At 43.1% G+C, this 24154-nt stretch overlaps 1 protein-coding gene across 1 annotated transcript in view; it reads left to right on the forward strand.

Annotated features, from left to right (window-relative positions):
- Positions 1 to 24154, forward strand: part of LOC308323109 (teneurin-3) — a 223061-nt gene that overhangs the window by 64276 nt on the left and 134631 nt on the right. The window contains 1 exon segment of the mRNA XM_080774726.1: positions 13429 to 13657. Coding sequence (XP_080630852.1) covers positions 13429 to 13657 — 229 coding nt within the window.

A 24154-nucleotide genomic window follows, 5' to 3' on the forward strand; every position in this document is an offset into this window, starting at 1 on the left:
AATATAATGTATACAGTATAGACAATATTTCGAGACAAATTTCCCACTTGCTTTCAGCCTGTCATATTTTCAGTAAGCTCAGCTGAAATGGTTTTGGAGAGAGAGAAATGCGAAGAGAAGCTGGAAGCTGCCCATCTACTGTAGCAGTTCTAGTACAAAGTTATGAAATAAGTTTCAAATCTTAGATTTGAGTAAAAGTTTCTGTTTGATTTGAGTAAAGTTTAATTCAACATTTAAAGCGGCACTATGTACTACGGGGGAGGATCTCATTTTGAAAGCCGTTTACTCGGAAACAGAAGACCAGTATACAATTGGCTATGTAACGTGTCCCGTTATTTAATTCACCCAAATCATATACATTTAGTAACCGGCGATCATCAACGCTTCGGTTATGAGCCGCAAATCAAACTTTGTTTTGATCAAAAAACGCAGCCTGGAAAAAGAATCTGAGATAAATGGATAAAAAAATAAATCTCTCCCATAGAGCGATACAGACAGCATTATGAGATGATCCCTGTGCCGAGGGCTAAGGATCAAAAGGCAGGGAATTTAACCCTTTCGGGACGGGAACCCCTTTTTTGGTGTTTTAAGCGTTATGTTATACTTTATTATGCTATTTCGGAAAGATCGTGAAAATGTGGCGCTCATTTTTGAATATCTATTCTTCCAGAGCGAACGTTGTTGTTGTTCCAGGGGGTCCCTGGAACAACATATGGTCAGACGGGAGTCCACGGCCAAATACAGATAATTCTGGGGGTCCTTGACGTGAAAAAGGTTGAGCACCACTGAGATAGAAACATAGGTTTTTCCAGAAAACTGTTTTTTTTTAAAAATCGGCCTCAGTCCTAATTGGTTAATGAATAAATGTATTTTTGTGCAATCTGTATGGTAGTCAATATTTAAAGGTCATGCGTCACCTAGACACGGATCTGACATCTGAATTTTGACCTACGTAATGGTCCAGGTTCAATATATCCCCAGCTCTATTAGTTCAATGGTAAAAATGTCAGCACGGGTTCAAATCGGGGGTAGAAGAGAAATGTTACATATCGCAGCTATTAGAAATTAGTTGCATTCAAATTCAAAATATGAAAATAACATTAAAGGTACACAATGCACAAGCAAATAAGTAAATATAAAATGCACACATAAACAGAACTTTATTTTACTTTACTTTTAACCTATATACAGGTTTAATGTTTGGTTTTTAGTTCAATGTTTGTTTTAAAAACAAATAAATAGATACATGCCGGTATACATTTAAAAGTAAAAAATATATATCGCTTTGGTGGTTGCGGAAGCCGCCGAGACAGCTTGCTTAGCAAATCAACTGTAAAACATTGTGTAGACTGTATTCCCTGTTGCACACTGTGTCTTCTGGGATCCCGCAGTGGCCTGCATGTGCACAGCGCCACGGGCCATGATGATTGAGCATGCATGGTGCCTGGGAGGAAACCCAGGAAAGATTGTCTGCTAGAGGGAAGAGACGGTGGTGGACTGCTGTTCTGGTGGAACATTCAAAAACACAACAAGTGTAGCTCCAGTTCGTTTTATAGTGACCTTAAGGTGTGTGTGTGGGTGTGCAGATGTATTTTCTGTGCATGTTTGTAAGCTTCTGGGCATAAAAGTATAGAGCCGCGTTGTCCATGGAGGATATCAACGCTGCCCACCACTATACAGTCATTGTGCGCATTGTGATTCTCTTCCCGTTGCTATTCTCATGCTGTGCTGTGCTCTGTGGATAAGGGGGACTGCAACAGAGTCGTGTCCATCCATTCGTAGCTCTGGCCTAGGGAGGGTTCTGTTGTTGCATCAGCTGGGGCCCTTTCTGAGAACACACGCTAACACCTGCAGTGCTTCCTCGGCTCGAAGTGCATTCTGACTGCATTACATAAAATTTGAATCTCAAAGCCCCCAAGTGAACCATTGATTCTAAAACACCTAGCTTGACATTGCGTGAGTGAAGAGATTGATCTACAATTTATATGTGTGGAGTTCCTCCCCGTGTGTATGTGGGTTTCCTTTCCTCTGGGTGCTTTGGCTCCAGAACCACACCATTTTAGGGACACAAGGTATACTCTTTGCAGTGACTTCCGGCCTCACGCCTAATTAATACACTTTGTCATATAACGGTGTCGCTTGCCGGAAATAACTGATTCTGCACTGAACTCTTCACCTGTGATTTACAACGAGCAAATTGAGCATTGAGACAAAACATAAATCACGGTATGTAGAGCTGCAGCTTGTCCCCGGGCACTGCACAGTGGCTGCCCACTGCTCCTAATAGTTAGAACGGGTCAAATGCAGAGGGTGGAGCGCAGTCACCGCACAGGGATCTGGACTTCTGGGTAATGATGTTATCTTTCACTTTAATCCATTCAGTTTTTTTACGATTTTTCCCAAAAAATAGCAGACCTGCAAGCTCGTAGCACGCACACTCGGTGGCAAAATGGGTTAATTGAAATGTGAGGTATTGTATTTGTAACTGTACAAAATCACGCATTATCAGTATAACGTTCCATAATCTTTTTAAAAAAGCTTTTTGTCACGATTCGGTTCATCCAGAACATGAGATTGTTATTCACTTTTCAATTTACCTAAGAGAATAACAGAACCACTCAATGTTGTGGCACATTATACAATATTCTATTCCTGCTATAATGCCCCTGTGATGTGGCCTTAATGTCTTTATAATGTGTTATGTGTTTAAAATGTGCTTATGAATCATTAGCCGCGTGTTATCGCGTAGGCTCTGAAGCACTAAGTTCATTTCCGGCCATCTCTCCGTAAAACTGGACTGGTACTGATGGGGGGGTGAATGCTGGATCGGGATCAGTAAATCTGCCTTGCCAAACCATTTGAAACAAAAAAAAAGGAAAGCTAAAGAGAGCCAAGATCATTAAAGCCGTGGCCTCTCAATCTGCCGTCACTTGACCACCACTCGGTCAAGCGATAGTCGCTCGATGCGTCCCCGCCTACTACGCATTGTCTCAAGTTCAAGCCCCCATACTCGTCAAGTCCACCTGCGCCGCCAGACAAACGGATAACGTGCAGACGAGGCGGCTGCCTCTGCCCTCATTTCCTCACTGACTCTCTCCGAAGGGACAGGTCGGGGCCGCGCTCTGGCGGTATAAGCGAATCCACACGCATTCTCCTCTCACACGCATAACAATCACAATGATGATGATGTTGTATAAAGAAAGCGCTAATACCCACCGCGTCTCTCTTTCATAATAGGTAACCCTCTCCCGACCATATCTGTGAATAACGCACACTCACCTGGCTGGGTCTGACGGGGGAACGAAGTACCTGTCACAGCTGGGAGAGAAATGTGATAATAGAGAAATAGACATTTACTTACCGTGGGACTCCTGTTAGGGAAAGAAAGACTATACTTACCTTCGTACCTATACCTCCTGGCCCGGGGCCTGGTCCTGTCCTGTCCTGGTCCGATCCAGGTCCTCTCCTGGTCCTCCAACGCCACCTGTAGGGAAAGAAAGGGAAGTCTCGAACACCTGCAAGAGAGCGATATTTACGTTAATATGACTGCACTCATTACCAAGCCCATGCCCACGGTGATCAATAAAAGGCCGTATTGTGTGCGTGCGTGCGTGCGTGCGTGCGTGCGTGCGTGCGTGCGTGCGTGTGTGTGTGTGTGTGTGTGTGTGTGTGTGTGTGTGCGTGTGTGTGTGTGTGTTAGATAATGCAGATCTGACTTCATAAAGAAGAATAGGAAAATTAAAATTTGACTTCAAACGCCTATAGCTGTGATATTTATTTCCTATATTGTGCTTCAGTGTCTATGAACCGACTTGGTGCTTCCTAGAGTCAGTGTCCCTAACAACACACTGATTTGCACGGGAAATGCAATTACTGCAGACATTTCTAAGGACTGGCACTACAACCACAAGTGGCCTGTTTTTCTTCATGTTTTTCCCCCTGCAACCATTTTCCCAAGTGAATTTGAGAAGTGTGTCCGAAATATATGTGGGGGGCATGGGACTATTTCTCAGAATACATTTCCTTTGATGGAAAATATAGCCTACATGAATGATGTTTGACCAATTCCAGTCCAATCTTTATTCCTTCACAGAAACATAGATTTCTATTCTGATGGGGATGCGCTTTGCTACTGCCGTCGCTGTGTTGGGAGCCTTATAACGCAGCTTGAATTGAGTTCCTTGATTGAGGGTTTCAAGATTTGATCAACAGGGCTCTGCATCTTCAAAGGAGTATCCACGTTAACCGTGATGACCCCATGCACCTCTATCACCAATCACCATGACAACTGCCAGCAGTTACAGTGGACACGATGCCATTCGAGTCATAGTGATGATTTTAGATGCAGCATACAAGTGTTCTTTCTAGTGGCCCAGCCTTTATCAATCAGTAATTACCAGTGCCACTGGCTAAATCATGTTTCCACAATCACATGGAATGTATTCCGTGAATAAATAGCAGCCGTCGAAGGTATACAGACCTTGATTGCGTCACCTCGGGTGACGACTGAGCGTAACGCGTTGTGCGACTGTGGCGTTTTGCCGCTGTTTTCACGCAGCATTTTTTTGGGACAAACGAGGCAAAGACATCTGTCCGCACATGAATGAACACAACAGCGTTTTGTCAGCGGGCTAATTGTCAAAGCAGCCATTGTGAAAGAGTGTAATTGCTATGTAATCTGAAAGCTGTCAGCACAAGTAGCACAGCTCTCATCAACAAAGTGATGATCTGCCATCTGTATGTTTGTTTGGGTGGGTGAGAGAGAGAGAGAGAGAGAGCGAGAGAGAGAGAGAGAGAGAGAGAGAGAGAGATAATTGTGCACGCAGCCATGCACGGGCGCACGCACACACACACACACACACACACACACAATGAAGCTGCTTGTGATTGCGCTGCTTCTCTGGTGGACTAATTGAGTGTAAGCTGTGTTATAACGTATCCATTTTCAATTATTTGCCCTCTCGAAGTACTCGGAGTACTTTGTGTACGGTGCATGTGCTTCTGACTAATGCAATGATTATGTAACTGCCTGAAATGTTGGCTGCCCTCTGATTCCCCTGAAAAGGGATTTAAAATTCTAAAGTCGGTATTTGATCAGATAGAAAGCCAAGCCAAGTGAGAGAGAGAGAGAGAGAGAGATGCAAAAGATACTGTTGCAGACAATTAAGAAACAGAGTCATCTTATTTTTTCTATCTATTTTTTGTAAACCCCATGGCCCCTTAAGAGACCTAACGTTCTGTGTCACAGAGTAAATTCTCAACAAAAAAAAAACTCATCTAGGTGAGGTTAGACTGTTCTTAACCCATTCTGAACGGGAACCCATTTTGGTGTTAGCATCATGTTATGCTTTAGCTATTGAAAAGTAGCAGATCTACAAGCTCGTAGCGCGCCACTCGCGAGCTTGTAGGTCTGCTATTTTTTAAAGAATCGAAGAACGACTGACATTTTTAGAATCTGATCTCAGGTCAGAATGGGTTCATCAGAACCAGTGTGTGTCCAGTGGAAACCTCGTATGAATCTGATCTCAGTTCAGAATGCGTTAATGGAGCTGAATCCCCCCCCCACTGGTTCTGCATGTCACACCTGCGCCCGCTGACAAATGAACGCTTCCACACTGTACCGCCTCTGAACAAGCCCTACAGAACTCTGTGAAGGTGACTGGAAGATTCTAATAACTGGGTTTAATCAGGTGCTGCATGCCGGGTCCTTGAATGCACTTGAATGTGCTTTTAGCTGTGAGCCGCAGTATAAGCCACTCTGCTGGTCTGTCTGTCTGTCAGTCAGTCAGTCCACAATTTTCATGTGCAACCGAGAGCTGGTCACAGATTAACCCCCCCCCCCCCTGCCCAAACATTGTCCTAAAACAAACATTGAATGCCATTGATGATGCATCTCCAGTTTTATGTCATTGTCCCAACACAAACATTAAATGCCATTGAAAATGAATGGCCATGAATGTAAACACAAACATCACAGGCCGCTAAGCTAATCTATCAATCAAACAATACATCTATATAGTAGATGCTGCACCTGTGCTAACGCGTGAAGGACTGTTATTACAAGTGCATTTTATTTTCCCTGGAAGCATCTTTATTGATGTTTGTGATATTTGACTAACTGAGCAAATCTTAATTGTGCTTTTAAATGTTTACTTGACTCTGTGTTGGAACATATTTGTACATCAGTGTGTTCAAAGCTTTGTGACTTGATCAAAAAGAGATATTTTCAAAGAACAGACATCACAGAGAGCTATTAAACAATCAAGGAGTGTGGTGGAACGTGAAACTCTGCAACCCCGCTGTTCATGGATATTCTTCTGCGGCGTTTAATGGTCAACCAGATATTTGATTTGATCTCTTTTTTTGATACTTTCATACATTTAAAGGCCAACCCATTTTGCATATCACTTCTAGCAGATCAGATCAAACATGGTGCTGTGTTATTATCACTCTTTGATGCATCCTTGGGCCAATTGCACAGCCTATTGCTGATATGCCAGACGCCAGCAATCACTGTTAAAGACCCATGGTTTCTGTGTTCACTTCACAGACCACAAAACACTGAAAGCAGAGAATTAAAAGCCAGCCAAACTGGAGATCCACTCCACTCTCCACGATGCCTTTCTGTAAATGAATATCATGCTCCATGAAAAGTGTCATTTGATAGATATCGCTGGCACCATTAAGTAGGAGAATGAGACTGTCGTTGTGAGCTGTGGCATGTATTAATCAAAAGGGGCCTTTAAAGTATGCAGTTGATGGAGATGACGACAAGTTGACATTGAGAAATTATGAAAGGGAGGCATCCGTCTTGATCTAATTTCAAAGCTGAGCCCCATAAACCACACAGCTGTTTCATCTGCCTTTTCCCTCCACCAAACCGGGCTCTTTAAAAATCCAGCCTAATTCCCCTTGTGTCCTGATGGAAGACACTGCCAAGCCATCTTCAAGGCTCATTGTTTAACACATTCTGAACGGGAACCCGTTTTGGTGTCAGCATCATGTTATGCCTTAGCTATTGAAAAATAGCAGATCTACAAGCTCATAGCGCGCCACCGAGTGGCGCGCTATGAGCTTGTAGGTCTGCCATTTTTGAAAAATCGAAGAATCTGATCTCAGGTCAGAATGGGTTAATCAGACCAGTGTGTGTCCTAGTGGAAACCTCGCATGAATCTGATCTCAGGTCAGAATGGGTTAACACATGTATTCGCTGAAAGATACACTTTTACTTGCTTGGGCCCATCGCTCCCCTCAGCGAGCAAACAGACAATCGACGGCTACTATCCATCGCACCCTGTAGAGTGCTAAAATGTGTTGGTCCTAAAAGCCTCGCTCACCAGCTGTCGGGTGTGATTTAGAATCCTCTGTTGTGATCCTGATCGTCCTCCTCTTGTCAAAGGAAGTCATTGGTCATTATATTGAATTAAAGGGACACACAGAAAATATTTATGTTAATGGCATTTAGAAGATCTTGAAAACGTTCCTGGGGTCTTTATATGTGTGCAATGTGGTTTTAGACAATTTCTATTTTAGCAGTGTCCATGCAATGTCATTGACACCTGGCTCACTTCCTTCCTGGACTACAATTCCAATAATGCTTTGGTGCACCTGCTCCTCCTTGTGGATAGGGGGAGGGCTGACTTATTGAGACATGTCATCCAGGAAGTAAGTGAGCCCAGTAGTATATTTTATTTTTTTGCAAGAACGGTTAAGTGTCCCTTTAATTACCCTTCTGCAAGCAAGCGTGAGCTCGGTAAACAAGACGACACGAGGCACTATATCTCACTGCATCTTCTGAAGTGTATTAAGCAAACAGATGATATTGCATAAGCCACATTATGTGGCCAGAAGTTGATGTGTGAGTCATAATGCAGAAGTAGGCAGGGCAGGAGGTGAACAGGAGGAATAGATAAAACACACACACACACACACACACACACACACACACACACACACACACACACACACGCACACACACTACTTGTTGATGACACACACACACACACACACACACACACACAGAAGATATCGCCAAAAAGAATGGAAGGTCATTTTATCATTTACTCAAACACCCAGGCAGTTTTTAACCCATTCTGAACGGGAACTCATTTTGGTGTCAGCATCATGTTATGCTTTAGCTATTGAAAAATAGCAGATCTACAAGCTCATAGCGCGCCACCGAGTGGCGCGCTACGAGCTTGTAGGTCTGCTATTTTTTTGAAAAATCGAAGAACGACTGACATTTTTAGAATCTGATCTCAGGTCAGAATGGTTTAATCAGACCAGTGTGTGTCCTAGTGGAAACCTCGTATGAATCTGATCTCAGGTCAGAATGGGTTAAGTTGCTCGATTCAGTATTTAGATATTTGATATTAATTTGAACTGCGCCGCCCTCTTCCCCTACAAACCCATTGTAACCATGATAGATCGAAAACAACCAACCTTTTTTCTGGTGACTGATATTGTCCCTCTAATACGTGAGGGGAGTGTGCTTTTAATACATTATTTGTGGGTGTATATATACTTAATATTTACAGTATATACTTAGTATGTACAAATATATCATATATCATCATATCTATACCAGTATTTAAATATCCTTTGAATGTGTTATTCTACTTTATCATCTCTATATGCATTGATAGGTCTACATCATTTTAGCCTAAATGTTTTACTGTGCTTCTGTGCTGTTTAATTTTCAATGAAAAGTTAGTAATGTTAATATGCAATTGAATTTGCATATACTATTCTGACCGCTTCATTAGCATTTAATAATTGCCCACACATCACATGAGCATTCCACCCAAATGTATGCCGCAGATCAATAAGGCATGACTAGGCTACTATACATAAACCAAACGCTGATAAGAAAATCCATCACCATAACAGATTCATGTTGAACAAACAAAGGCCTATACCATAGCATGATTTCATGACATTTAAACGGGTCATGAAACCATGGATCATGCAATCAGAACATTGATAAAAAATGTCCAACCATGTCATTACAAACAAGCCATTTGCATGCAGCCATGGGTCTGCCTCGCTGTCTAGTAATTTACAAACTGCCAATACACAAAAGGCTGCACGTATATCCATGCCTCTTTAGCATAAAAAAGCATACACAAGTGCATGATAATATGATGCTGTTTGATGGAGTAGCTCATTACAATGTTAGTTAATTAGAACAGGGTGCATACTCTGATGTTAATTTAAATTAAAAAAACATCATCTTGTTAGTTGCTGTCTATGCCCACTTGGTTGTGCATGAAATAAATAAATGGATGGCATACAACATTACAGGAAACTCCCGTTAAACTTTCCAACAAACTCTGGTAAACTCCCGAATTGTACCATCACACCTGTATATTACCGTATATTACTGTATATGCCTGTTAAACTTGAGGTTTACAGGCAAAATACAGTGCCCATAGTTGCCCGTTAACCTCTCTTTTCACGCAGTAATATGACCAATAATTCCATAGTTCAAATTGACTTCATAGTTAAATCTTCAAATCTTTAATCAACTTAAATTGACTGAAGTTTAGGAAATAAGGAGTAAAGGGGGTGGCGCAAGATATAGCACGATATTACACAGTATCATCAGCTTTTCCCCCTTTTGCCTTTAGAAGTAGACCTTTTCTAACGGTGCATTTTGATTAGATTTGTAGTTACCCCAGCCGCTGCAACGGTTTCATCCTCCCATGAGGCTTAAACGATCTCATTGTCAAATATGGGATTATATGAAGTCAGATTTGCTTCATCTCAAATGTAGCTTCTTTGAACGTTTGTGGGATTTTCTGTTTTCATAACATTGTAATTTAATGTGCAGTCTTAAGACTGTCACCTACAGAGAGAGAGAGAGAGAGAGACTTTCATGTTAGATTTCAGATTAATCTTTTATCACATTGGTTCAGTGTATTTTGAACTGTTATACTTCTGGGTACCCATTGGCAAAACAAATGAGAAAAACAGCGCCTTTTTTTCCTTTGAATTTAGTCAACAGTCAACTGTCTTGAGAGTCTATATATTTGTGCTAGCAGGTGTTGGCGACTTTCTAAAAATCATGTGCAAGCCGTAGTTCTGGCCTTCCTTCCTTCCTTGATGACAGCTTATCAGTGACTCGGCACATACAGTTGTCTGTTGTCACTATATCACAGTCAGTATACTATATTTACTGTAATTACTACAATGCATACAGTTATGTATGTTACAGTGAGTTAGACGTGCCAAGCTAACTGAGCAACTCTAAAACAGGAGCTATTATAAAATTAGCTCATGTAACATAATCCACCACAGATGTTAGGTTCATCGTTCCAAAAAAGGAACTATTATAGTTATTTTTCATTCTTTTTTATTTTATTTTATTTATTATTGCCTCAGCCCATAGCCCATATAAAATCGCAGACTTTATTCCAAATGAAGTCCAAACCTTAAAAAAAAACAACTTTGGGAATAATAAAGTGACTTTACAATACTTTTACAATCTCTTTATTACCATTATCCAAATTAATTCCTTTTTTACATTTTACAAAAATTGCTCTTTTGCAATGTGAAATGCCACCACATTTTTTATAATTTCCCTTGTCTTTATGGGCACACTTCTGAAAGCTGCATGCTTTTATTGTGAAGGCAAACGTTTCTGAATGTTCTCAGAGCCTGCATATCTCTGCATGCTGAAAATAGCTGTTTTCAGCACGGAACACAAGATCAAATCAGGCATCACTGCGCTTCACTCACTGTGGAAGAGATATGTCTTTTGTTTGGCGATATTATGAACACCAGGACGCTGAGAAAGATTCGTTAATTTGTGTCGGATAAGGACTTATTGGTTGGTTTTCCGCTAGATATTAAGGCATGTTTAGGGTGTGTTTTAGCACCGGGGATTTCGCCTGGAAGGCTCTATGGAAACACTCACTCTTGAACAAAGTTGAACGTGAGAAAGTGACGTTCACACACGCCAGAAATGAACACGTTCACAATGACGTTCATCAACAGAAATACAGTACGTTCAGTTCACGTTCACCCATTATGAAGGCGTTCGTGAACGATCATTCTTTGAACACGTTCAGGTACAACACACACACACACACACACACACACACACACACACATACACACACACACATACAAATACTTGTACAAATGTTCACAATTAAAAGTACAAAATGGTTAAAGTGTCAAAAATAAAATGACACAGATGCTTTTGAGAATCTGGATTGTTAACTAAGAATATAAATTATTATTGTTATCGTGTTATTATTCCGCTGGTTCTATACTGTGTTGAGACTCGGAGATAATAAAACACAGAAAATGTATCAGGAATCAATAAGGGAATCGATAAAGATTTTCATGGATAAGAAGAATCACTAATTACATTGTTATCAGTACAATCTTATCAATTCTCATCCCTAATGACCCATTCATTACATACCATTATGGAACCCTGCACACACGCACGCACACATGCACGCACGCACGCACGCACACACACACACACACACACACACACACACACACACACACACACACACACACACACACACACACACACACACACACACACACACACACGCGCGCACACACGCACGCACGCACACACACACACGTGGACTACATTGGTTTGTTACAAAGTTGAGAAAAGGAAACTAGGCATTGTTACTTCTGTAAACTCAGAATAACACTGTATAGCAGCACGTTGAGTGATGGTGTGGAACAATAAACCAATAAGTGACTGTTCTGCTGGTGGAGCAGAAGAATCACTCAGAGATAAAACATCCACCTCTGTCAGACAACAGCCTACAGTACGTCTGCAAAGCAATAGGCCCATTATCCCATTTATCACTTTCTGTTAAAAAATTAAGACACTCACACAGTGGCAGCCCTGGAGACCATAGTACATTGCTTAGTAGTTACAGAGCGTTTTGTGGGGGTTTATTTCTATATACTTGGGTCAAATGTTTCTTCACCTCAGAGTTCTCTTAGGACAAATTTTATTTTATTTTGATCAGCCTGTCTGCTGCATGTCTTCTCTACAAACACACACTCACCCACACGTGTGCGTTCACACACACACACACACACACACACACACACACACACACACACACACACACACACACACACACACACAGACAGAAAGAGAGCTGTCCCTGCCTTTGATGATGTCTGAAGTGGGTTAGTACAGTAGTTAGGGCATTTTTTTTCCAGTACTTGTGGCCGAACATCACTGTTGTTTTGTGTGTGCGTGTGCGATAACGCAGTAACGGATGTCTACATCTTTACCAACTTGTTTTATAAAGTATAGCGACTAGCCTACTAAAGCCCTACATACATTAAATAAACCTGCAGGTCTACACAAACACACACACACCACTTTTATCTGACTCCAGATCAGCGGAGCTGCCCGTCAGGATTCCCGTTCCAGGTCTGCACTAAAGAGCTTTATGCAACACTGTGCAAATGTGCGATGGAACCTATTCGCCGCCCTCTATTCTCTTGCTATATATATCCTGTAGGCCTTACACTGCATTGTCCGTGTGCGTAACCGTCAGCGTGCCTTCTCCTTCCTTAAAGAAAATGATTGTGCCGTTTTACTCTTGTAAGAACAGAGTGCACATCCTCATTTCCTGATCTGATGTAACCTCAGACCTTTTCCGTAGGGGAGGTTGATTCAGCGTTTATAGCCAATGTCACAGTCCAACCTTCCAGCGTTCTGACAACACGACACCACTCTTATCTCCATTTGAGAATTCCATTTGAAACATTTTCCTTTTTTTTCTCTTTTTTTTTTCCTTATTGTAAAGTGATTTGTAAACCTTTAAACACTTTTCTGTGTTATTCATTGTGTTATTATGTTTACCTTTTTAAAAGGGGAAGATGGATAGATAATCACTGCTTGCCATTCCTGAGGCCAATTAAGCAGCACTCAGTGAAATTGGAAAACCTGTTCTCTCTGAGCTCTAATGGATGTTCTGGTCATTAGTTATCTGAGAGTCTTCTCTGGCTGTAATCAAACGTGAAACCAACCCGTTAAGCACCCATAATAAAAGAACAGCTGCCTCGCACTGACCTTCTGTTTGAGCGAACCCAACTGTCGGCCATGTGTGTGGCGTTTAGGGTGACAATTATCGCTATGGAAAAAAATAAACTCTTATTTGCCTTCTCTTTTTTGCAGCGGTTGCAGCTCATTTGATGTCTCCTCTCGGCTGTATTAGCTTTTAGTGCTCTGTTATGTTAGTCTACATGGTTTGGTGTCTCGCGCACGCAGCAGTTGTGTGCACCGTCCTCCATCTGTCGTTAAGTAATGACAGTGTCTTGACAGCGCATTTGCCACAAGCTTAATTCAATCAGCAAAACAAAATAGTGCGCCCCGCGCGCTCTTGTCACCCAGACCCACTCAAATCCGACTCTCCTCTCTCCTCATAGGGGACCACCTGTCCAACCAGCAAGTCCCGCCTCCTCTCCCCCCGGCTCCGCCCCCGCACCATAAACAACACCCGTCCATCACGTCCCTGAGCCGCAGCTCGCTGGCCAATCAGAGGAGCCCGAGCCCTCCGCCCACAGCCGGCCTGGCGGCTGAGCTGCAGAGCACAGCGGAATGCGTTCAGCTGCAGGACAGCTGGGTGCTGGGCAGCAATGTGGCCCTGGAGAGCAGGTAAGTGCTGCCCACAGTCACTGTCGCACGTTAACCCAAGTATATTTAGAGTACTTACTGTAAGTACACGTGTGCTTTACTTGAGTATTGTGACAAATATTGTACTTCTGACTTCTGAAAATGTACTGGGATAGTTAAGTATTTTTTAAAAGCAAGTACTTTTACTTGAGTAATATTTGACCGGGAGTATCTGTACTGGAGTTGAGTGGAGTTCTCATTTACAACAATGACCTGGGCAAATATTTCATGCCATTCACATTTCCAGGAAAGGAGATCAAATATTTGCATATTGAGTTTTGTAATCAAGGGGTGTTTGGTCTCCCGTTTATTTGTATACTGTAGCATATTTCTTTCCATAAACCGTGCTGTGCTTATAAACCGTCAGGTTTTAAATCAATTATATGACAGACTGGGAACCAGTGTAACAATCTCAGAAGTGGAGTGATATGGTCCACTTTCTTGTTATGGAGAATAATCCTGTTAAGTGCAACAGTATATCCATTTATATGAAGCAATACTGTACCTATCCCCTCAGATATAGTTGTGTTTATCATCGGTAATACATATTTGTATAGGGTTACACCTGCAGCTCAGTTCATTACTGCTGGCAGTTCATTGCAGAACATCTCCCTACGGTGGATTACTAAATTATATACACTGTAGCTGTGAAATGTAATGGCTAGAGGTGAGTAGAAGCATCTAGAGGCTTGCCAGTTCAAATCAGGAAGGCCATGACTTAACAAGGAACTTTATAAGTGGATTATGTTTTTATATCAAGTTGGTGCTGGCCCTGGGCAGCATATACCGTCATAAGCCCCTTACCCCGCAACAGTTATATCTTTCTCAATCAGCAGTTTCGATTTACCCCCCCTTTGCTAATGAAGGAGGATGCACTGTAGCTTCTCCTTCAGACTCACAGATGATTCTATTCCAGTTTGACGCAGCTGTGTTGGTTCACACAGTGAGATAGAACGTCGGTAGGCCTGTAGGACGAGGGAGGATGTGGCGACTGCATACTAACCGCACGGCCGACCTTGAGTCGTCTTCGCCGGGTATCGACGAAACAATATGTGCGCACCTATCATCAGAGGAGGCATAAATCACTATCTGCTGCAGTTTGCACTGTAAATCAGCCGGGTTGTCAGTGGGTAGCTGGGAGGAGGAGGAGAGGGCAACTATCCGGATGCCGATGGGGGGGTGGGTCAGGAGGGACGGCCATGGGTGTCCATGTAACCACAGATGTCAAGTAAACTAGCGGGTTTGAGGGATGTAAACAGAAGCCCCAGATACCATCTATTAGGGCTGCCTTTCGGGAGGTTTTTGTGGGCCAAGGCCAGACCTTGTGTATAGGTCTGAGGTATGAGTGCTTGTGTAGGAGGTCCCGTAGAGCCATGGGGGGTTTGAGTACCAGTACTAACAGTGCCAGGGCACCGCCACGATGAGACGATCATAATAACACTGTGTGTGTGTGTGTGTGTGTGTGTGTGTGTGTGTGTGCGTGTGCGTGTGCGTGCGTGCGCGCGCCACAGACAATGGGCCATTTTCAGCAGTGAGTAACACTTGTTTTATGTTTACACTGTATGGTTACTAGAATGGGAATAAGAAAAGGCAGCTCACATGTGATGATGTGATTACTTACTACCATTGAGACTCTCACTCTCTTTATTTCATTTGAAATTAGATTTAATTTAATTGCTGCAGTCATTCCCGACCACACAGACACTCTGATGCAGAGAGTCTGTTTAAAAAAACACTTCAAAATGGAGACATTAAAGTCTTTCAAGACCAGGTAGGCTAATAAACTGGGGTGATAGCACTAGCTAATTTGTACTGGGTAATTAACACTAATGAATGAGGTGTTGGGTGGGAATCTTGATCTTTTACTCAATGCAGCTTTCAAAGTGAACCGCTTTCAGTGTTCAGTGAATGACTGAAGTGCTTTTGAGTGAGTAGAATGGGGCCACTGACATACTGTAAGGCGTAAGCCATTGGTTCTCCCCAGGGTAGCTCTGGTCCATAGCTCTAATGCGTGCCTTAGAGCTATGTTACTTTCAACTTCCGCCGCTCGCATGAATGCAGACCAGCCTCTACTCTTTATTGTAAATAAAAAGAACGTTTTTGCTACTCACCAAAACAAAGGCGGGTTGTGTCAATAGAAAGACTACTTTCCTTAGTGGAAGCACTCTGAGCCCCCCACCACACGTATAAACGGTACTTTTTGGCCAAAAAGGGATTTTGTTTCCACCGGAAAAAAAACATTTTTAGTTACTCCGCTGCGCCCTCTACTGATATTGCCCAGAGAACTGCCTCATAGAGGATATTTTTCCTCCGGTGAAAAAATATCCCTTTTTGGCCAAAAAGTACCGTTTATACGTGTGGTGGGGGGCTCAGAGTGCGTCCACTAAGGAAAGTAGGCTTTCTATTGACACAACCCGTGTTTGTATTGGTGAGTAGGTCAAACGTTCGTGAGATTTCCACTAAAGAGGAGAGGCTGGTCTGATTTCGATTTGATATTTAATAGGGAAAGTCCCATATCCTTAATGCAGGAAAGAAATTTGCAGAATCGAAGCATTAATGCTATGGACCAGAGCTATCCCCAGGGGTCCTTGAGGGAGGTTCCGGGGGTTTCCCCAGCTAAATGATAGATATGAGCCAAATTAACCCTTGTTGTAACTCAGAGAGTGTACAAATGCAACCAAATGGACCCTTTTGTACACTCTCAGAGTTAAATTAACGTTGATTTTACAATATAAACTGGGGTCCCGGGGATAGAAATGTCATTCAATGGGGTGTCTATAGCCTAATGCATGTCAAACTGGGAGTCCTTGAAATTAAAATTGTTGAGACTTGAGAATCACTGCCATACCATTATGGGGGTCCCTGGCATATCTTTTTCAAATGGGGGTCCGTGGGCCATTAAGTGTCAATTTGGGGGTCCCTTGACATGAAAAGGCTTGAGAACCACTGCTGTAAGCACCCTCTGAAAGCATCAAGAAGGTTCCGCTCACCTCAGTAACTGCCCCTATACGAGGAATTGAAGTGAACAAACATTGACAATTACGTTTCTTCTTGTTCAGGGAGCAGCTAAAATATCCAACAGAACAAGACATTGATTCACAATCAATTTGTATTTCATTTTGTAAAATTGCACATTTTACACAAATTAGCACAGTTTTACCAGACCGTGTGGTTAAGAGACCACATGTTCTTGATTATAGTCATTTCCTAAGTGACTAATGGCATCTTGTCCACCTGAGACATTCTGTTCTACTTTAGGTTTTGCTCTATATGGTGCCAAGACCACTCCAGCTCTGTAATTGTATAAAGACCTCAATTATCCCATTCTGAACGGGAACCCGTTTTGGTGTTAGCATCATGTTATACTTTAGCTATTTAAAAATAGCAGATCTACAAGCTCATAGCGCGCCACCGAGTGGCGCGCTACGAGCTTGTAGGTCTGCTATTTTTGAAAAATCGAAGAGCGACTGACATTTTTTAGAATCTGATCTCAGGTCAGAATGGGTTAATCAGACCAGTGTGTGTCCAGTGGAAACCTCGTATGAATCTGATCTCAGGTCAGAATGGGTTATACACACAATAGAGAACTGTTACTGCATGCCGCTATTCTTGTATAGTTCCAAGAAAACATTCACACCTGAGATCTTTAAGTGCTTTTAGAGTGCTTTTAATGAACCACACATGTTCACTGGTTAAGCGTTGGTCTCCATAGCAACTGTGATGGCTTTGTATTGATGTGCTATTGAGTTCCATTATTATGCGATGAGCATTGCATGTCGAATAGCCTCGTGCACTCGGCAGGCACTGTACTTACTCTGTTGCTACAGCTGTCCTTTACTTAAAGTTGACTCTGTGTGAAATCGATTTGCTATGGCACCATATGGCACTGGCGCCTTACTCTATGACTACTGGGGCACAATTAAGAGTGACTCGTGCACTTTCTTTTGCGCATTTTCCTTTGAGTTGTGCCGAACCGCTCCAATTAACGTATGAATGTATTTATATGAATACAGTATGTCTCCATGTATGTCTGTTTGAGTACGGACAGCTGCAATACCGCTGGGTGGCCTAAAGTGGCTATGTATGTCACTATGTACACTAGTCATCATTATCATTTTTCGACCGCGGTCGAGATCGTGGATTTTCACAATAACACGCCCGGTCCTTCATTGCCATCCCCAGTTCCTGCTTACTGATGCCTGTGTCCCTATAGCGATGACATCAGGGAACGACAGTTTTCTACCTCTGGTCTGCTTTGAGGCAGGACTCCAGAGAAGAAGGGAAGATATAAACCTCATTGTGAGCTCTGTAGAAAACTGTGTTCTCCTGGATCGGACTAGTGAAGAAACACGGGGGGAAGGTTGCCGTATATTAGATTAGTCGATGGGTGGCTCTTCCAAGACAGATTTTGCGCTCTCATTAGAAGGCGGGTGTAAGTGCCAACCGTTTCTTTAGTTTCTTTGAAAGTGTCCATGTCTCGGAGCCATAGAGTAGAATCGGTCGTCCTACATATTTTTACTTTTATATTTTATATACACTAGTTCTAGTATGTATGTCTGTCTTGTCAACACACACACACACACACACACACACACACACACACACACACACACACACACACACACACACACACACTTTATTGGCATGAGAAAACATACGTTTACATTGCCAAAGCAGAAAGAATAATACAACAATACAGCAATACAATCAAAACAAAAATTATGTACATTTGAAGGTCAGAATCTTTAATAGATCAAATTCTATGTACCAAGATCACTCAGATGGTTAGGAAGTGTAGCTCGGTTTCCACTTCATTTTGTGTGCAGTGGGTGCATAGTCTGTCTTCTCTCGGGATACAGGTCTGCCTATGATGGCCTTTCTCGATCGCGAGACTGTGCTCACTGTGCACACACACACACACACACACACAGCCCACGCTCCCGCTGGTGACCGTCTGCTGTTCCATATATATGTCTTGCAATCCTCTCTGGCATTCTCTCCCCTCAGATTCTCTGAGATGTTGTGACATTTCAAAATTAGTCTTTGTGAAGGTGTTCTAAATGCACTGTCAGTCCGACTCCTCACCGGATCCAGGTGTCAGGGGAGCGTTTGTGGCTTAAATGCAATGATGTGTCTTGCGTTGTGCTGTTCCACCAACAGACCAACAAGTTAGAAGTGCAGTGAGGCTGGTATAGGTCGTGGGTGTGCAGGTTATATAAATGTCTTGACTGACTGTAGATACACGTGGTCATTACGGGGTGTTGTGTCAAACACTTGTTTATTTTGTCCTCCAGCCTTCCTTCTTTTTTTTTCCTCTTTTTTTTTTGGATGAAAGGCATAGGTACAGGCATACAGTCAGTCGATTTCACACATTAATGATTATTAATGAATTTATTAGTCACTCACAACGGGTAAGGGCTAGTGATTATAACAATTAAATACAACATATAAATCAATCGAACAAATTGTAAATAATTAAAAAGCCTTCCTTCTGTTTTATCTCTCCCTCTCTCTCTCTCTCTCTCTCTCTCTCTCTCCAGCCTCTGTTGTTGGTGAAAGTAAAACATTGCCCAAAGCTGCCCAGTCATTTTTTACTGCGCATTATTTCGTAATAATGGTTATAGTTACCTGGCTGTGAGCATCGAGTCAGTCAGTCACTTAGACTCGGCGGTGAAACTACCAGTGTTGGTCAGATGGCTTCCTGTGTTGATTTCCCACCCCTGATTGTCATTCATGAACACGGATCACTCTCACAGTCCAAAACTTCAATCTATACGCACGTGCGCTCAGCACATCACACCCTCAACCCCAATCAAATCCTGTCCATCTATAATCTTATGCACAAGCAGCCACAAACAACATTCAAGATTGAAAGACTTTTTTCACATTTGTCACATACACGCACGCCACTCATACAGTGCATACATGTGCAGTGAAATGTTGGCGCAGCGATCTCCAGCTAGTACTGTGCAACAATGTCCACCATAATACACTTCGAGATGTAACACAAGCTACAAATACAAAGCTCAGGGGGGTGGAAAAAAATCAATGATCAATGTTGCACACAGAAGCAAATACAGTACAGAATGCAGAATAAGATAAATACATGTATAAATAAGTATGAGCAACCAAAGATATACATTTACAATTGCACCTTCCCTACGTTATTCAGGTATGTGGATATACAGTATATAGGCTATATGTCTACAGTATATGGTGCAGCTAAAAAAACAGAATATTGCCTGCAGGATAGAAAATATACAGAATGAAAATAGTGACCCTATACTGAATGCTCATTCATGCAGCAGAGAAATGAATAAGTTAGCATCCAAGTATACGGTATACATGGTGCCATGGCATTATTATAGATACATGTAAAGACCGACCAACCTACAGTGACAGTACAGTGTACTGTATTGATGCCAGTGGGAAATGCAGGTGTTCTTACTACGATGTGAATTATAATTTTATGCTAGGACGTTGTGCCGACAGATTGTCAAAACATACTGTGCATGCTCTCTTGGTGAGCAAGTGCATTTACATGTACATGTTAAGACAAGGGCAGTTGGGGGTCATCATTGTTCAGAGCTCAGATTGAAAAAGAAAACACCTTTTCTGTGTCTCTGATAATACCACAATGTCTAAAGATTGCACCATACTGGTCACACACACACACACACACACGCACGCTAGCAACACAGGTACAGCACACCTCCCTGAAGAGAGGGCAGGTGACGATGGTGAGAGAGAGAGAGAGAGCGAGAGAGAGAGAACGAGTGAAATAGGAAAAGTCCCTAGACTCCGCTGAACATCTGTACTGTAGCCCTCGCTGTCGGCTGGGCAGATTAAAAGGCTCCCGATTATTCCTGCACTCACCTTGAAACGCTCACGCTATAGCCTAGCGCGGCGTGTCAGGCTAAGAGGAGGATTACATTATTCAAAGGACGGACGTTGCCTCTCATAGTTTCAGACATGATCCCTGCAGCCGAGCCAAAACAAAGGGGGAAAAAAGATTCTCCCATGCACACATGTTGGTGTCACACACTGAAAATAGCAGATCTACAAGCTACAACAACTCTTTTTGTCCCCTCTCCCCTTTAGCCATTTTCTTCTGTTTTCTCTTTCTGCCGCATACACACACTCACGCACGCACACGCGCGCACACACACACACACACACACACACACACACACACACACACACACACACACACACACACACACACACACGCATTAACCCTCTCTTTCTCATGCTAACACATTAAACATGCACACAGTCACACAAACACACACACACACACACACACCCCAAACCCTCTCTTTCTCATAGTAACACGTACATGCGCACAAACACACACACACACACACACACCCTACCCCTCTCTTTCTCATGCTAACACATACATGCACACACACTGCATGCGCGTGCGCCCGGACACGCGTGCACAACAAACCACACACTATAGCTATTAGTAGAATAATGTGTGTGCGTGTGTGTGTGTCTGAATGAGGGATGTGTCCTCTTCACCTCCATCTATTAATCATGTCATCATTTAATCACGTCGTGCCATCAGACAGCGCTATCACATTCCCCTTAATCACTGGCTCAGCTCCACCAGGATCAGTCTCTGTGACTACTGGTGGATCTACAAGCTCGTAGCGCGCCACCGAGTGGCGCGCTACGAGCTTGTAGGTCTGCTATTTTTTGAAAAAATCGAAGAACGACTGACATTTTTTAGAATCTGATCCCAGGTCAGAATGGGTTCATCAGACCAGTGTGTGTCACAGTGGAAACCTCGTATGAATCTGATCTCAGGTCAGAATGGGTTAAAAAAAGCCCCGCCGGCAGCAAGATCAAACGCGCCGGACGTTTCGGGTTGGCCTTCGCGCAGAGGGTTAAGGCCAAAAAACGTCCTGCTATACGGCGGCGTGTCATATACATTGTGAAATGTTGTGACTGTTCTGTTGGACCACAGTGGATATATGTACGTATAGGCCTCGGGACTTTATTGTGTTTTTTTTATCCTCTGTGATGATGTTGTGGAAGTTCTGATGTGCTCTTCTTTCATCACCAAATGAAACCGTTCGTTTGTTCGTCCGTTTGTTCATCGTTCGTTCTTTCGTTCGTTCGTTCGTTCGTTCATTCCTTCATGCATTCATTCATTCATACTGTACATGCGGACAGAAAAAGTATTAAATGCAGGCCGCTCTCTTTTTTTTCTATACGCAAAAGCCTTCAAAACCCACCCAGTGCCAAATGGTTATCGGGTATAGGCAGAGAAAAGGAAAAAAAAAATCCCGTTAATTATGTGCATATTAAAATTCTTTCAATTTCCCATTAGGTAATTATTGGATTTTCCATTTCAGGGCAATGAACAGAGATCAAGCAGCATCTGGGAGCGTGTATGAATATCATCAACCACCACCGGCCCTATTGGCCTTATAATTATAATCATTGTATGGTAATAATAGATGATCACATAATATAATGATCTCAAGCTGTTGAAGTGCTCTTCCAGTGCACACATTATCGTAGTCGGTATGTCATTCCCGTTCCCATTCCGCTCTGCATTAAGTGTCCCAGTTGTGCCACTTCTACCTGTCACTCTCACCTCGCGATCGGCCCTCTCATCTGCTTTATGTCACATTGTGTTACCGTACATCTGCGCTGATTGACTGTCCATTGTGTTGACCGTGTGTATACCGTACAGACCCTTATGTTAGTCTTGGTCCAGCATCCCAGAACCCAAACCTGCCTGCCTGTCTGATTGTTTATAAGTTGGTTATAAGGTGTCCAGCCTCGTTTGTCTGCTTGTATATTAGTGTATCCGTTAGTCTTTCCGTTTTTTTTTCTGTCTGTCGTCTTGTCAGGCTGTCTGTTAATGCTGGTTTCTCTCTGCCTGTCCGCTTGTACTAGTGTACGTACTGTATGTACGTACGTACGTGTATGTGTCTCCATGTCTGCCTGTCGGGGTTACCTGCTCTACCTCTCCTGGCCCTGTCTGTCACGTCTAGCCCAGTGGTTCTGCCCTGCCCAGTCTTATCTAATCCCGTCCTGCATCTGCACTGTCTGGTGTCACACGGCCCTATCCGGTCCTATCCAGTAGTCCTCCTGCCCTGTCCAATCCAGCTCTAGGCCTGGCTGTCAGCCCGCGTTGGAATGACACTGTCCCCGTTCAGTCTTTGTCCATGTCCTTGTTCTGCCTCCTTCCACTATAATGTCAACTTGTGGAAGTTGACATTATAGTTCATCTGTGCGTGTAAAATAAATGCTAGAGATAAGTGAGTCTCTTGTTCTTGTGAAGTATAGTTTTGTTCTGATATTGGTGAATATCACAACGACCGCTCTGTCCGCTTAGAGACGAGCCTACTGACCGCTGCTTGGCGATGTGTGACTTCTACAGCAAATGTACAGTCGGTGATCACATGCTGCGCTGCTAAGTAGTACTGTCGCGACATGCGATGTAACCATCTATAATCGAGTGGTTCTCCAACTTTATTGTAAGGAGCCTGCATGGTATATTTGGCCATGAACCCCCATCTGAAAAGGTTTTGTGCCAGGGACCCCCAGAAGAGAAGATTTGTGTTTTTCTTTTTGAAACAAAATGATCATTTTTATTAACAAATCTAGCCGGGAGCCCCCTGGAACCATCCTCAAGGACCCCACTTTGAGAACCACTGATCTAATCTAACTATTATGACGATTATTATCAGGGCATGATTTCAGACAGACACTTGCGCTCAACTGAATGCAACTTTCTATAGTCTATTTGGTCTGTCTCCCTGCCTGCCTGCCTGCCTGATCACCTGCCTGTGAACTCCTGGCCTGACTGTCTTTCCTGATCACCAGTCTGCCTTTGTCTTGCATTGGTTTTTCAATCTGCTCATTCGTGTGTGTGTGGGTGTGTGCGTGTGTGTGCGTGCGTGCGCGCGCGCTGTCTCAGGCGTTGTGTAAGTTCTGACCTCAATTCCTTCTCCGCTGCATATTACAGCATTTTCTGCAGCCCTGACTGCTCCACATAGTCTGTCCTGTCTCCAGCTCCAAGCGGAGATTAGTCTGTCCTGTCCCCAGATGGCCACTGCCTGGTACCAAATAATACCACTTTTGTTTTATGCTTGCTGAACCACTCCTGTATAGTACTCTAGCTCTTAGTTAAGTTAACTATTTTGTTGTCTCGAGAATGTGTTTTTCGCCCCTTTCAGTCCGACCGCGTGTGTGTGTGTCCTTCCGTCTGTTACCCAAGCTAATCTCCGTCAGCGTTGGCCCGGCCCCGCTACAAGACTGCAGACACACTCCCTGGATGCCAATTCCGGATTATTTACTAGTGAGACCACATCCATGTACTGGATGCAGGTGTTGTTTTTCTTGTGTGTGTGTGTGTGTGTGTGTGTGTGTGTGTGTGTGTGTGTGTGTGTGTGTGTGTGTGTGTGTGTGTGTGTGTGTGTGTGTGTGTGAGTGTGAGCACGCGCGTGCGTGCGT

The sequence above is a fragment of the Protomyctophum bolini genome (genome assembly GCF_963924005.1).
Source record: "Protomyctophum bolini genome assembly, chromosome: 10".
Lineage (NCBI taxonomy): Eukaryota > Metazoa > Chordata > Actinopteri > Myctophiformes > Myctophidae > Protomyctophum > Protomyctophum bolini.